The sequence below is a fragment of the Poecilia formosa genome, unplaced genomic scaffold, assembly GCF_000485575.1.
Source record: "Poecilia formosa unplaced genomic scaffold, Poecilia_formosa-5.1.2 Scaffold848, whole genome shotgun sequence".
Taxonomy (NCBI): Eukaryota; Metazoa; Chordata; class Actinopteri; order Cyprinodontiformes; family Poeciliidae; genus Poecilia; species Poecilia formosa.
The window spans coordinates 39,271-55,130 of record NW_006800787.1 but is presented as its reverse complement, the minus strand read 5'-3'; the positions used below and the strand labels follow the sequence as shown (position 1 = coordinate 55,130).

Sequence of the window (15,860 nt, the reverse complement as noted above, 5' to 3'; positions counted from 1 at the left end):
TGACCGCCCTGCACCTTATGGGGTTAAAAAAAAAAAAAAAAACGATGCACACATTGCGCAAAACTCTGAAACAGGAGAAAACGGAGCAACGAACTAGATGTGAATTATGGCATAAAAACAGAGAATCCGACGCTGAACAGTGAAAAATCAACACATGATGTGAAACATGATGATTAGGCGGAGCAGCAGGTGATAAGTGAAAATTACTGATGGTGAGCGTCAATAAACGATAAAATAAATCTAGCAACAGGAAAGAAACTAAAGTGGACATAGCAATAAACCAAGAGAGGACAATACTAATCAAAGGAAACTAAATGACACTCTGTGACACTTTCAATTTAAGTCATTAGGATTTAATTAAGAACCAGATTTGTTCTTTGTAATTTCTGTCCAGTAAAACTATTAATCTATAAATCAATAGACAGGTCTATATAAAGATACAATCCATGTTTCTGTCTCATATTTGTATGGCATTAAAAGGAACTTTTGTTTTTCCACTGAAAGCTCTGGTTTGCACAATAAATGCCATGTGGGTGAAATTTTATGGATGATACTCTTATGTCCCATTCTCCTGAAGGCAGCACAGAGCTGCACCACCAGAAATCGACAGAAACACTGAAGAGAAGAATAGTTATGATTAATGTAGTTACAATTCTATCCATGTTTTAATGTTGCAGAGCTCAGTCGGTTTGCAAATAGTTCAAAGTTTAAACTGGCATGTTGTACATCTTTTATCTGCTCATTTATGTAACAACTACAAAATGGCACAGAACAAGAATATTTTTTCCACTCTGATTGGCTGCTGTTAGGCCTACCGATTTTAATTTGAATGTTCATTGCATTTTTCGTAGACACCTGTGAAAATAATTTCTATTCCCATGGCTTTTTTGTTCTCTGGGAAATTATTTTGATGATAAATACAGAAACAAGCATAAAAATCAAAACATCTACAATAGTGATAGTAATATTAATAATAAAATAATAGTCACTGCAAAGTAGCCTACAAATTCTTTGGCGGGGCCGGTGAGGGACCTGGATAAAGGCCTAGTGGGGCGCTGGCCCAAAAAAGGTTGAGAAACACTGCTCTAAAATATTAAAAGCCCTAAAAAACCAAGACTCAAATACAGCAATCAAGCCTTTCAAGGCTAAATTACACCAACCTTAATATTGCATTGAGGTTTTTTTTGTTGTTGTTTTGATTTTACATCATGGCAATTACATCAGATGATTTCTCAAGGTACTTCACAGACAGATTTAATTTCAAACATTCCATTTTAATAATATAGTCAACTGGTAAAAATACTCTAAGTAAACTCAGCTGATTGAATCAGGTTCCTTAACTTTGTAGCAATCATTCATCCTGAACAACAGTTAACAAGAATGCAGGGCATGAAGGTTTCGGTTTGCTACTGTATCTGACAAGAAGTAACATTCACAACATGGAAAAATAGACGTACCCTCTAAGCCAGGGGTGCCGGAAGTCGGTCCTCGAGGGCCGGCATCCTGCAGATTTTAGTTCTCTCCCTAGTGGTAGTAACAATCTTTTCAGCATGTCAATGTTCTTCTTAGGCCTTCTAACAAGCCATTATCTGATGCAGATGTGATAAACCAGGGAGAGAACTAAAACATGCAGGATGCCGCCCCTCGAGGACCGACTTTGGACACCCCTGCTCTAAGCAGTGTGTAGAAAGCTGACAATTAGCTGCATCTGCATGTTGTACATCTTTTATCTGCTAATTTATTTAACAACTACAAAATGGCACAGAACAAGAATATTTTTTCCACTCTGATTGGCTGCTGTTAGGCCTACCGATTTCTGACAAGAAGTAACATTCACAACATGGAAAAACTTGTTGAGCAACTTTGGACTGGAGCATGTAGTTGTTTTAAAATTGTACTGGCAGTAATTCTTCCCAGCCAGCAGGTGGTGGTGTTTTCATGTTAAGTTTGTTGTTGAATAGTAGAATGAGTTCAGGAACACATTTATAAAGGTTGGCACAGGCAGTTAATCAGTCCTCAGTTAATTATTCTTTATCCTGTTTTGTTGTTTACAGAAAGCACTGCTTGTAAGTATTTTGTGTTATTTTATCACATCTGAGACAACATGGAGCTAAATTTGTGGGCATTTATATTGAAAAAGGCTGATGTTTGTAAGGCTGATTGCAACATATTATTTACACAGTATTATGTATTTGTGCCCTCAGTATTTGTATGATTTGACTACTGTTGTATTCTAAATCATGTTTTTCATCTTTATTTGTACTTTCACTCTTTTGGCATTATGTCAATTAAAGTGACATAAGTGGAAAACACACAACTGCCAATAATACAAAGTGTGGATATCCCAGCTTTAGTTCATATCAACTTTATTTCATAGTAAGAACAAGCTTTTTTTTTTATTTTTTCAATGTTCTCTTTAGACTCTACGCCTGTAGAGTCTAAAGAGAACATTTTGGCACATTAGTGTGCCAAATGTGAAGTGTATTACAGTAATATGAGTAAAATCTAAACAGGTCTAATTTTTAATGGTTTCCAGGGTAAAAGCCTCCACTTACTAGAACATTGCACATAAGTTAATACCAAGTAATACACATTACAAAAAGCTTTTTTCAGGGCATTTAAATTGGATTTAAAAGCCAAGGTGTTTTTTGTTTTTTTTTTTGCATTAAAAAAACCCCAATTCAGTTTTGTTATGCAAAAAACTGAATTGGTTTGTTGCATCATGAATGTTATTGGTATGTTCTGTACAGAAGTGTTTGTCACTGTTGATTTTCTGTATTTTACCTACTATAAACTGTAAAGCATTTGATCCGCATTTAGTTGTCTAATATCTTCTACTCTTTATGTCAAATAAATTTAACGCATTTTATATTTTGAACCTAAACATATCACTGTGTGAAAGGTAATCTTAAAGTAGTAAGTTGTGTTAACTTTTTATTAATTTTGTCAAACCTCCAAGAGTTAAATAAACTAGAATTTTTAGGTTTTTAGGTTTATTCTGTTAATGCAAATTGAAACAAGAATTTAACTTATTCTAATGTAAAATAAGTAGTTATTTTGACTTAATATTAGGGAAATATGTGCTCTTTATCTAGGTGGGGCAGTTCTATTTCGTATAGTCTTTGCCCTTTAAGACTATCGCTAGTGGGTTTATCCCTCACGTGCAGCGCAGCACTGAAAAAAACTTAGTCCACACCCTCCTGCTGGGTGGGTGTGCTGCCTGGTCTGTATAAATAACGGTCAGACCAGACAAACGGCTCCCTCTTTTTCTTTAGTGTAAGATAGCACTGTCTTAAGAACGAAGATGTTTTCTAGTGGTACCGTCCGTTTGTGCCCGTCTTGTCTGATGGGATACATCATGTCCTTTGAAGGGCACCGGAACTGCGAGGGATGACTGGGCCCCCAGCACGCCGACCTCTCCCTGGCACCTTAGCCCTCTTGCCGCTCCTGTGCTCTCCTCCCGCTGGAGGAGAGGAGGCGGAGGCTAGCCTTTTTCAAGGCTGGTGCTAGCCGGGGCGACGGGCCCACCAAGTCCGGGGAGATGCTAGCTACGCTGAGCAGGATGCTAGCTCCTCTTATGCGCCTATCACCAGGGTTGACAGGTTCATAAAGAGGACTTTCCCGTCTGTTCCCCCTCTGGAACCGGGCCTCACTGAGGTGTTTGGGGCCAGGACGTCAGGATTAGTGCAGAGGCCTGTTCCCCCTTCTAAGTATGATCAGCTAATTACCAGGTTCTCTGACTGGGCCTATCAGATAACGGCTGCCACCAATAATGCCGCTTTGCTGGCATACAGCATCTCCAAGAGGATGGAGGAAGCTGCCTTGGCAGAGGAGCTGAAGGGCTCTCTCTGTAAGGCGGCTGATGCCATACTCAATCTGTGTGCCAACTCATCGATTTGTTCCTCTCGGATAGCTGCCTGGGCTACTCTGATCCAGAGGACCATCTGGCTCCCCCTCTCGCCATCTATGTCCAAGAAGCTCCACAAAGACCTGCTGGATGGCCCCATCACCTCTGATGTGTTGTTTGGTGCCAATTTCCAGTCTCTCCTATCGGAGTCTAAGAAGACCCAGGAGGTTTCGGAGTCCGTCTTCCACTTGGTAGGGCTGCAACCTGTCCCCCGCACCTCCGGCCACTGGAGGGATCGACGTGGCTGCCATCCACAACAGAGATGCTCCACAGCTACTGCAGCCTCTTCCCATTCCGCTCCGCCACCTTCCTCCACCTCTCAGCAGTTCTTCCCGGTGAGACAGCCAGCAGCGACCCAGCGTCTTCCCAGAGTCTCCCCAGAGGTTGTCAGCCGCAGGGACCACGGAGAAGGCAAGCTAGGAAATGACTGACTGGGGGGAATGTTTAAGTGACAATGTGTTTTGAAATAAAACACAAACATATCGTTGAGAGCAAAATTCCTGCAGGTTCCAGCTCTGTCAAATCAGCTGACCTAACAGCAGCTTCCTCGCACACATTCCCCACATACAGTGAGCCGGCAGCCTCTAGACAGCTGTTTAGGAGGCACCGCAGCTCCGCGGTTTCTACACAGAATTTTTCTGTCTTAGTGGATAAGTCTGCCTCTTCTGAGCAGTCTGAATCTAAGAGAGTGTTCTGTGAACAGTCAAAGCTTACTGTGATTCCGGCCGCAACTTTGCACTCATCTCACCTTGTGAGTGGCAACTGTTTGTCATCAGTCCGGCAGCAGTCCGTGCCAAAACGGCGTCATAAGCACCCTGACCCCCTTTCGGAAGCACGTGGGTACACCCTTGGCCTGACACGAACGCGGTCGCACCTTTCTGGCCGAGCCTCCCATGGGTCCTCCCTGGAGAATCTCTGAGGCAAGGGACGGTGGTAGGGGCTCTGACTTGGCTGGATTTCATTGCGAGCCACAGCACCTCATATGAATGCACGCCCTCTTTCAGAACATTATTCAGAGTGGTGGCGCGCATGTTCCCTGGACAGGTGGATGGATCGGCTAATCAGCAGGGGTTACATGCTGCAGTTTGGAGGCAGGCCTTGGCCTTTCAAGGGGATCGTGGAGACGCTTCTACCATCTCTGGAGCAGGTCGCCGCTGCAGGAACTGGTGTCGAAAGGTGCAATTTCCACAGTTCCCCAGGGAGAGGAAAATGAGGGGTTTGATTCCTTCTATTTTCTGGTCCCCAAGAAAACAGGAGGAGTGAGACCCATTCTCGATCTGTACTTGTTCAACAGCTCGATCGTGGAGAGGCCATTCCATATGTTAACAATCAGATGAGTGCTGGAAAACTTTCACCAGGACAACTGGTTCACCTCCATAGATTTAAAAGACGCATACTTCCATGTCCCCATCATCCTGAAACACCGGAAGTATCTGGGTTTCTCCTTCCAGGGGACCCAGTATCAGTACAACCATATGCCGTTCAGTTGTTCTCCCGCCCCGCGCACATTTTCCAAATGTGTGGAGACCACGCTGCAGCCACTGCACATGGCAGTGATGAGAGTCCTCTTCTATCTGAATGACCTGCTTTTACTGGCTCGGTCCAAAGAGGAAGCCGCCATTCAGACCCAGAAGCTGGCAACACATTTGCTGAACCTGGGATTTTCCATCAACTGAGAAAAGAGTTTGGTTATTCCATCTCAGATGACTGTTTATCTGGGAGTGGAGCTGAACTCAGTTATGATGAGAGCCCGATTGGTACAGCTGAGAATCGAGACTGTCAGCATAGCTTCGCCGTGTCAGGCCTCACAGCGTAGGCCTGACACGGCCTACGCTGTGTCAGGCCTACGCCTGACACAGGCGTAGGCCTGTGTCAGGCCTACGCCTGACACAGGCCTCTGTCAGTCATGTGGCTGCTGGGAATGATGTCATCTGCTCATGTGGTGATTCCACTGGGTTTGTTGCACATGAGTGCGCATAGATCCTGTGCGCCAGAAGAGGCACATGATCTCTGTTCCTCCTTCAGTGGGAGCCCATCTGACCCACTGGGAAAGCCCCAGCATTCTGGCAGAGGGGGTTCCCCTCAGCAGACCCACGTCACAGGTATTGGTGTTCACAGATGCATCCCTGTCGGGATGGGGAGGAAAGTGTCTGTCTCAAGTGGTTGGAGCACAGTGGCCAGACGACATGATTCTTCACATAAACGTACTGGAGCTCCCCATGGTGCTGAAGGTGACTCAGCACTTTGCCCTTCTGCTGCAGGGTCAGCATGTTCTGATCCACACAGACAACAGAGTGGCAGCCGCCTACATAAATCGCCAGGGAGGCGTGCGCTCTGCTCAGCTGTTAAACATCGGTCTTCCAGGGGCAGTCTTCACCATGGGGACTGGAGTCTCCAACCCGAGCTGGTCACTCAAATATGGAGCAGAGCGGCAGTGGACCTGTTCGCCATGCAGGAGCACGCGCAGTGCCAGCTGTGGTTCTCACTGAGCTCACGGGAGCACCCACCATTAGGGGTGGATGCCTTTGCTCACAGCCTGTGGCCAAAGCTGCTCCTTTATGCGTTTCCCCCAGTTCCATTGATTCCACGGCTCCTGGACCGAGTTCAGGAGGAACAGCTGTGGCAATCCTGGTGGCACCTGAGCGCAAGAATGCAGCGCGGTTTCCCAGTCTGCAGCAGCTGGTGTCAGGTCGACCGTGGAAGCTACCATGAAGGGAGGATGCGCTCCCCCAGGCCAGGGGAGCAATCAGGAGCTACCCAGAAATAGGCCAGCCTTTCTGGGTCTGACGCTGAACAAGAGCACCTAGAGAGGCTCAGTCTCCCTCAGGATGTGGTGTGTACAATTCAGGGCGCACAACCTGCTTCTACCACAGCATTATATGCTTCGAAATGGTCAGCCTTTCAACACTGGTGCACGAGAGAGGGCATGGAGCCCATTGCATGTCATTTAGGCTGCGTGCTGTCATTTCACCAGCAGCTGATGGATAGAAATTTAGCTTTCAGCACCATTTAAACGTATGCTGCAGCTATTTCCTCCTGCCATGAGGGTTTTGGTGACAGAACGGTCTTCATCCACCTGCTGATGAAGCGGTTTCTGAGAGGTGTGCGCAGATGCAGACCTGTGTCACGCCCACTTGCTGGATTTGACCCTGGTCCGCTCTGGTTAAAGCTCCATTCGAGCCTCTAGATCAGGGGTGTCCAAAGTCGGTCCTCGAGGGCCGGCATCCTGCACATTTTAGTTCTCTNGTCTCCCTCAGGATGTGGTGCGTACAATTCAGGGCGCACAACCTGCTTCTACCACAGCATTATATGCTTCGGAATGGTCAGCCTTTCAACACTGGTGCACGAGAGAGGGCATGGAGCCAATTGCGCCCATTGCATGTCATTTAGGCTGCGTGCTGTCATTTCTCCAGCAGCTGATGGATAGAAATTTAGCTTTCAACACCATTAAAACGTATGCTGCAGCTATTTCCTCCTGCCATGAGGGTTTTGGTGACAGAACGGTCTTCAACCACCTGCTGATGAAGCGGTTTCTGAGAGGTGTGCGCAGAAGCAGACCTGTGTCACGCCCACTTGCTGGATTGACCCTGGTCTGCTCTGGTTAAAGCTCCATTCGAGCCTCTAGATCAGGGGTGTCCAAAGTTGGTCCTCGAGGGCCGGCATCCTGCACATTTTAGTTCTCTCCCTGGTAGTAGTAACAACCTTTTTAGCTTTTCAATGTTGCTCTTAGGCCAACTAACGAACCATCATTTGATCCAGGTGCTTTAAACCAGGGAAAGACCTAAAACATGCTGGATGCCGGCCCTCGAGGACCGACTTTGGACACCCCTGCTTTAGATCAAACTCCTCTTAGTCTTTTAAAACTGCTCTGCTGTTGGCCCTTACATCTGCAAAGAGAGTGAGCGATTTATCCGCTCTCTCTGTGCTGCCTCTTGTCTCAGAATACGAGCCGACGCGACGGCAGCTCAGCTGTGCAAATCCTGCTTTTATTCCTAAAAGCATTACAAGCTCATTCAGATCAAGAGAGATATCTTTGGAGGGTTTTAACCCATCTCCTCATAACTCTGAGGAAGAAGCGGCATCTAATCTTCTCTGCCCTGTGCGCGCGCTCTCTTGTTATGTGGCACGCACGTCTGCACTCTGTCACTCTCGGCGTCTGTTCGTGCATTACAGATATAACTCAGTGGGGCGTCCTTTGTCCACCCAACATCTTTCTCACTGGTTGTGTGAGGCCATCTCACAGGCTTACACTTCCTCTGGACTGGATCCTCCAGAGAATCTGAGAGCTCACTCCACCAGAGGGATTTCATCCTCCACAGCTCTGCGTGGAGGAATGTCTGTGGAGGACATTTGCAAGGCAGATTCCTGGTCATCTCTGGGCTCATTTATTTGGTTTTACCTGTTTGATGTTTCCACGTTCTCTATGACCCATTCTGTCCTCAGAGTTCTGACAGAATAATTATTTTTGTTACGTTTATTTACAAAGCATTTGAGAACAACATGGTTGTCCAAAGTGCTGTATAATAAGTCACCTGCTCTGTTCATCGTTACACTGTTACAGTTCATAACGTTCGTTGTTCCTGTTCACAGCAGCAGGTCTGTTTATCTCAACCTTTGTAACCAGAGCCTATTCTCTCTGGTCTTCTGCTGTATGGGAGGCTGGGAGTGGGTAATTATGCACTCTAGGCTGAGACTGTTTTTTGTTATATGCGAGCAGATGCTTCATGGTGGTGGTCTGGATGGACCCAGTGAGGCATAGACTACATCCGGCGAAGCCTATACGAAATAGAACGTTGGTTGCATATTGTAAACCCAGATTCTATGAGTATAGGCGCAGCCCTTTAAGATGTGGGCCTCATTGGTTCCTGAATAGCTAAGAAAAACGCTGTTAGGGAGCCGTTTGTCTGGTCTGACCGTTATTTATACAGACCGGGGTGGGGTCCACCCAGCAGGTGGGCGTGGACTAAGTTTTTTGTCGGTGCTCAGCTGCATGCGAGGGATAAACCCACTAGCGATCGCCTTAAAGGGCTGCGCCTTTACTCATAGAATCTGGGGTTACACTACATAACCAAAGTTTTTTTCTTGCACTTTGTGAAATAATTATTTGGTTTAAATTACAGCAATAAGTTAAAACTCACAATTCAAGATTAATTAACTTAAAAACAATGTTAACACAACTTTTCTCTTGTTGTTAAATCAAGTTCCTGAACTTTAATTTAAACCAATTGGTTAAAACCAATATAATTTTCTTGCTGACCTAAATTGGCTTGTCAAGGTAGTAGGTGGACTTTAATTTCAATTTAAACCACCTTCAAATGTTTTACAGTGTACCTACTTCTATGTTCCTGCAGGATCATTTGTAATGACAGTGACAGCAGTGGATAAGGATGACCCAAAAATGGCCAATGGAATGTTGCGGTACAAGATACTTTCTCAGAATCCCCAAAGCCCATCATATAATATGTTTACCATAAACAACAGGACTGGTGACATCATCACTGTTGCTGCAGGCCTGGATCGGGAGGTATGTTGGGCTTGTGTTTGAGTGGATGTTCTGCAAGGTCCTGGCTCCTTTTTCATTTCTTAATTGTTTGTCATATTTAGTTGTTACCAATAAAACCCAGTCTACTTCAACTTTGTCCCCATAAACAGGTTATTATGCAACAATATTGGTTTGGCTATGAATAACTATTAAAAAAGGCGAAGGGCAGTTATTATTAAAGTTTGTGATTTTCCATTAAAATTAATAAGTTGTAACACCACCTGATTATCAAGAATTATTTGCCAAACCTGCCTGGTGACATATGGTATTATTGAGCAATAACTACTGTAACGAGTGAATTTGCACTCTGGGGTTCTCAAACACCAACTCCTGTACACATACAAAATAAACATAAACAACTTTTCTGTAAAATCCACCAGAATATGGGAAAATAACTAAATGNCTCTGGTTAAAGCTCCATTCGAGCCTCTAGATCAGGGGTGTCCAAAGTCGGTCCTCGAGGGCCGGCATCCTGCACATTTTAGTTCTCTAGTAACAACCTTTTTAGCTTTTCAGTGTTGCTCTTAGGTCTTCTAACGAGCCATCATTTGATCCAGGTGCTTTAAACCAGGGAGAGACCTAAAACATGCAGGATGCCGGCCCTCGAGGACCGACTTTGGACACCCCTGCTCTAGATCAAACTCCTTTTAGTCTTTTAAAACTGCTCTGCTGTTGGCCCTTACATCTACAAAGAGAGTGAGCAATTTATCCGCTCTCTCTGTGCTGCCTCTTGTTTCAGAATACGAGCCGACGGCAGCTCAGCTGTGCCAATCCTGCTTTTACTCCTAAAAGCATTACAAGCTCATTCAGATCAAGAGAGATATCTTTGGAGGGTTTTAACCCATCTCCTCATAACTCTGAGGAAGAAGCGGCATCTCATCTTCTCTGCCCTGTGCGCGCGCTCTCTTGTTATGTGACACACATGTCTGCACTGCGTCACTCTCAGCGTCTCTTCATGCATTTACAAGATAACTCAGTGGGGCGTCCTTTGTCCACTCAACGTCTTTCTCATTGGTTGTGTGAGGCCATCTCACAGGGTTACACTTCCTCTGGACTGGATCCTCCAGAGAATCTGAGAGCTCTCTCCACCAGAGGGATTTCATCCTCCACAGCTCTGCGTGGAGGAATGTCTGTGGAGGACATTTGCAAGGCAGATTCCTGGTCATCTCTGGGCTCATTTATTTGGTTTTACCTGTTTGATGTTTCCACGTTCTCTATGACCCATTCTGTCCTCAGAGTTCTGACAGAATAATTATTTTTGTTACGTTTATTTACAAAGCATTTGAGAACAACATGGTTGTCCAAAGTGCTGTATAATAAGTCACCTGCTCTGTTCGTCGTTACACTGTTACAGTTCGTAATGTTCGTTGTTCCTGTTCACAGCAGCAGGTCTGTTTATCTCAACCTTTGTAACCAGAGCCTATTCTCTCTGGTCTTCTGCTGTATGGGAGGCTGGGAGTGGGTAATTATGCACTCTAGGCTGAGACTGTTTTTTGTTATATGCGAGCAGATGCTTCATGGTGGTGGTCTGGATGGACCCAGTGAGGCATAGACTACACCCGGCGAAGCCTATACGAAATGGAACGTTGGTTGCGTATTGTAAACCCAGATTCTATGAGTAATAGGCGCAGCCCTTTAAGATGTGGGCCTCATTGGTTCCTGAATAGCTGAAGAAAAACGCTGTTAGGGAGCCGTTTGTCTGGTCTGACCGTTATTTATACAGACCGGGGTGGGGTCCACCCAGCAGGTGGGCGTGGACTAAGTTTTTTGTCGGTGCTCAGCTGCATGCGAGGGATAAACCCACTAGCGATCGCCTTAAAGGGCTGCGCCTTTACTCATAGAATCTGGGGTTACACTACATAACCAAAGTTTTTTTCTTGCACTTTGTGAAATAATTATTTGGTTTAAATTACAGCAATAAGTTAAAACTCACAATTCAAGATTAATTAACTTAAAAACAATGTTAACACAACTTTTCTCTTGTTGTTAAATCAAGTTCCTGAACTTTAATTTAAACCAATTGGTTAAAACCAATATAATTTTCTTGCTGACCTAAATTGGCTTGTCAAGGTAGTAGGTGGACTTTAATTTCAATTTAAACCACCTTCAAATGTTTTACAGTGTACCTATGTTCCTGCAGGATCATTTGTAATGACAGTGACAGCAGTGGATAAGGATGACCCAAAAATGGCCAATGGAATGTTGCGGTACAAGATACTTTCTCAGAATCCCCAAAGCCCGTCATATAATATGTTTACCATAAACAACAGGACTGGTGACATCATCACTGTTGCTGCAGGCCTGGATCGGGAGGTATGTTGGGCTTGTGTTTGAGTGGATGTTCTGCAAGGTCCTGGCTCCTTTTTCATTTCTTAATTGTTTGTCATATTTAGTTGTTACCAATAAAACCCAGTCTACTTCAACTTTGTCCCCATAAACAGGTTATTATGCAACAATATTGGTTTGGCTATGAATAACTATTAAAAAAGGCGAAGGGCAGTTATTATTAAAGTTTGTGATTTTCCATTAAAATTAATAAGTTGTAACACCACCTGATTATCAAGAATTATTTGCCAAACCTGCCTGGTGACATATGGTATTATTGAGCAATAACTACTGTAACGAGTGAATTTGCACTCTGGGGTTCTCAAACACCAACTCCTGTACACATACAAAATAAACATAAACAACTTTTCTGTAAAATCCACCAGAATATGGGAAAATAACTAAATGGTGTTAATGTGTTAATTTAAGTTCGGGAGCTGGGCCACACCCAAACCACACCTCTAATTTTCCAGGTTGCCTATTTATACTCTGCTCACCCATTCATCTCAGGCTGTTACGTTTTGTCAACCGTCAGACCTATGACTCTTGCTATTATTACAAATCTATAAATTCAACTCACCACAGAATGCGACGTGGTTATTCAGCTCTACCTTTCTGATTCAGACGATGATCTTCAATATCCCATCTGTTGCCAAACATTCTCCTCTTGCAGTAACGAGACAAACTCCAAGTCACAAAAGCCTGTGCTCCGTTATCTTCGATACTTGAGCTCTGTCTCCACTTTATCGTCAGTTCAACATCCGTCAGAGGGTCATCCTTCACCTCCAACAACATTCCAGTCCCATGGCCTTAGACCCAGGGCCAGCTCAACCCTCCATGGGGCCCTAAGCTAAATTTGGTTTTGGGGCCCTCTAGATCTGCTAATAATGTGGACTGGCTGCAATCAACAGTCAGATTATTAGATCATTCACACACCTTCTATAAATTTAAACTTACTGCATCTCTGACAGTGATGTTGAAATCTGCCTCTGTCCTCTTCTGCTCTACAGTGAGAGGTTTTACACTGGCAGACCGGCCTACCAGGCCATGTATGCATGTTTTACAGTTAACAATATTCACCCCACTGTTGCCAACTCCGTGACTTTCTTGCTACATTTGGCAAAATTTCAGACAAAAAAAATTGGTATCAGCCAAAATCAAAATCTGCAGATTAGGTTTTTTAAAGATTTTTAATTGGCGATCGGCCAGAAAACTGCAGTCGGTGCAGCCCTACACACATATTCATGACATTCTTTGATTAAATTAATTTGTCTTAGGAGTAATTACAATAGATAAAAATGTAATTTATACCAGGTGAGTCTTTCTGACTTGAGAATGTGGACTGGTACCGGGTTGATTCTGTGATTTCAAACTATTTTTATTGATGAAGTTTCTCTTACCTTATAAGTTGATGTTAAAATACTGTTTGTTTTATATGCATAACACGTCATCAAACACATTTTGACGGCAAAAATCCCCCTCAGAAATACAGGGCCAACTACGAGAATCAACTCATTTAAAGTTAAAACTCAGCTTCACACAAATATAAACAATGTAGCATAAATGTTTGGCTGTTGAACTGGATCGTTCAAGGTTTATATCAAGGTAATTTTCCAATTAGCACCTCAGCAAATCTTTCTGATTAACATTACATTACCAATACACATTAAGACATACCTTTATCTTGACTTTTTCTCTATTCTTCCTTTTTCTTTGCTCTCTCCCTGAAGGATAATTTTTTTGTGTGTCATTGTTTTAATAACTCGATTTGGAGGTTTGGGTGCGCTCTGTTCAGCAGCTCATATTACCGTACCTACCGCGGCCACCAAGGGCCCCCCCAAGAGCAATTTATTTATTTATTTTTCTTTTTGTCCATATAAGAAAGACTTTTACATACATTATCAAATATACATTATTGTAAAAAAAAACAAAAAAAACAACTTTATAATGAATTTATGTGATTTTGTTAATATAATCACATAGAAATCATCACTTTAAAAAAAATAATAATAAAAAAATTAAGTTCCACTAAGGGGGCCCCTTAGTGACCCCGGGGCCCTAAGCAGCCGCTTAGTTTGGTCATGTCTTGGGCCGGCCCTGCGTAGACTGCTTAGACGTCAGACATCAGGGTCGTTCTTCCGGGCCACCGCCACCTTCCTGAGTCACTCAGCCAAACACCACCAACACATCCATGTCCCAGCGCTCCACCGCAGGCATTTCAATTCGTCAAAGCCTCAAGTCCTGGGTCATCGCTCACCTTCAACGCTCTCTACATTAGAAAGGAATCTCATTCAACCACTCAGACAACAAATTAAGTTTTTTCCGACTCCTTTCATATTCCGTACCTGATCAAACGACAGCATTGCTGTCATCCCAGGCTTTCGGCTCTTTCTCAACCTCTACTTCCTCCTCCAACATTCCTGGTGACGTCATTCCGCTGCCAGCTTGTAGACCTCCATCGGAGTGTCGGGCTCCTCCCAGATCACCTCAGACTTCCAGAGTCTCTCAGCCAAGCAACACCAACATATCCACATCTCAGCATTCCTCTTCAGAAGCTCAACAAACAGCACCACCACAGAAGTCCAAACATCTCAGGCCTCCGGTTCCTTCTCTGTGTCCGCTTCCTCCTCCAGCATCTCTGGTGATGTCATGTCCTCCTCCACTCGCACCGATTGCTCCCCTAGTGGGAGCCAGGTTGTATTACACTCTCTGCCTGCGTCATCACTGCTTGAGCTTCCCAGCTCTTATATGTAACGTCATTTCATCCTCATCTTCGCAAGCTTCACAAAGTTTGCATATAAACATCCCTTCATCCCTCATCCCACTGTCCCTTCTTCTAATCTTCCTTCTACTTTTTTCTACTTTTCATGTCTTGTTGGCTCATGTGTATTTCAAAGCTCATAAATCCAGTTCAGCCAAAACTTCCTACTCCATTTCCTTCTGATGTATCCTTTTCCCCTTCACTCCATGTCCACAAATGTTTTCCTAACGTCACTAATGTCACCGCATTTATCTCAGTCCAGTCCTCATCAATTCAACATCCTTTTTTTGTTTCACCTTCATTTCATCATCAAATTCTAAATGATGTTGATGGCTGTTGGCAGGAAAGATCTTCTTCAGCGATCTGTTCTATAATGAATCTGAAGAAACCTCTGACTGAAGATGCTCTGCTTTCCCAAGATAGTCTCATGAATAAGATGGTCAATGTTTTTTATAATTTTCTTGATTTATGAAGATTCCTTATTTGCATAATCATCTCCAGAAGTTCCTCAGTCAGTCAGTCAGTCAGTCAGTCAGTCAATCAATCAGTCAATCAGTCAATCAATCAATCAATCAATCAATCAATCAATCAATCAAGTTCTTTCGTATGGCACATCTCAGCAAACAAGGCATTTCAAAACACTTTACATCATAAAACGACACCAGTGGATAACAACCATAGAAGAAATATTTTTGACGTAAAAATTGACACGTATACTAAACTACAAGAAGCACAACAATGGGAAAATAAGGAAAAAGTAACTTTTTATGAGACTTAAATGAAGAATGACTTCGATGGACTGGACCCTGCCTCTCTTCTGTTGACCGCTGGAGATAGGCACCAGCACCCCTATCTCCAGCCACACGCTTACCCCTCAGGAATAAGCGTGTGGCATAATGGATGGATGGATGGTCATAGATGAAGAATGAGTACTGGAATAATAGCAGATGAATATACTAATCTGCTATATTGTTATAACATTGTGCTTTCCATAGACAGTTCTTTGTTCAGTTTCTTTATTTTGTATTTTGTTGACATAAAAAACTAATAGAGATCTTAGTGAAAACTTTAAGCAATTATTTTTTATGGCCAAGGGATGATACACGTCTAGTCCTCTTGCTATGTTGGCATAAAGTAGCAGGTGGAAATGACTGAAAGGATATTTAATATCACAAATGTAATAAATGTGTCTAGATTAATACTACACACAGTCAAGCCCAAACTGATTCCTATTTAAATTTAAAATGAGTCTCATTCAACCAAGACATTGTTTGATTATTAAAATCATGTCTTTTTTACTTATGTACATATTGACGAAAACATAA

At 43.5% G+C, this 15,860-nt stretch overlaps 1 protein-coding gene across 1 annotated transcript in view; it reads left to right on the top strand.

Moving 5' to 3' along the window:
* The window catches only part of LOC103131818 (cadherin-2-like), a 107,221-nt gene that overhangs the window by 52,215 nt on the left and 39,146 nt on the right, over nucleotides 1-15,860 (top strand). Inside the window, exons 4-8 of the mRNA XM_007543549.2 lie at nucleotides 3,594-4,318; nucleotides 5,288-5,544; nucleotides 5,902-6,349; nucleotides 11,539-11,762; nucleotides 14,226-14,468. Coding sequence (XP_007543611.2) covers nucleotides 3,594-4,318; nucleotides 5,288-5,544; nucleotides 5,902-6,349; nucleotides 11,539-11,762; nucleotides 14,226-14,468 — 1,897 coding nt within the window. The remainder of the gene's footprint in view (nucleotides 1-3,593; nucleotides 4,319-5,287; nucleotides 5,545-5,901; nucleotides 6,350-11,538; nucleotides 11,763-14,225; nucleotides 14,469-15,860) is intronic.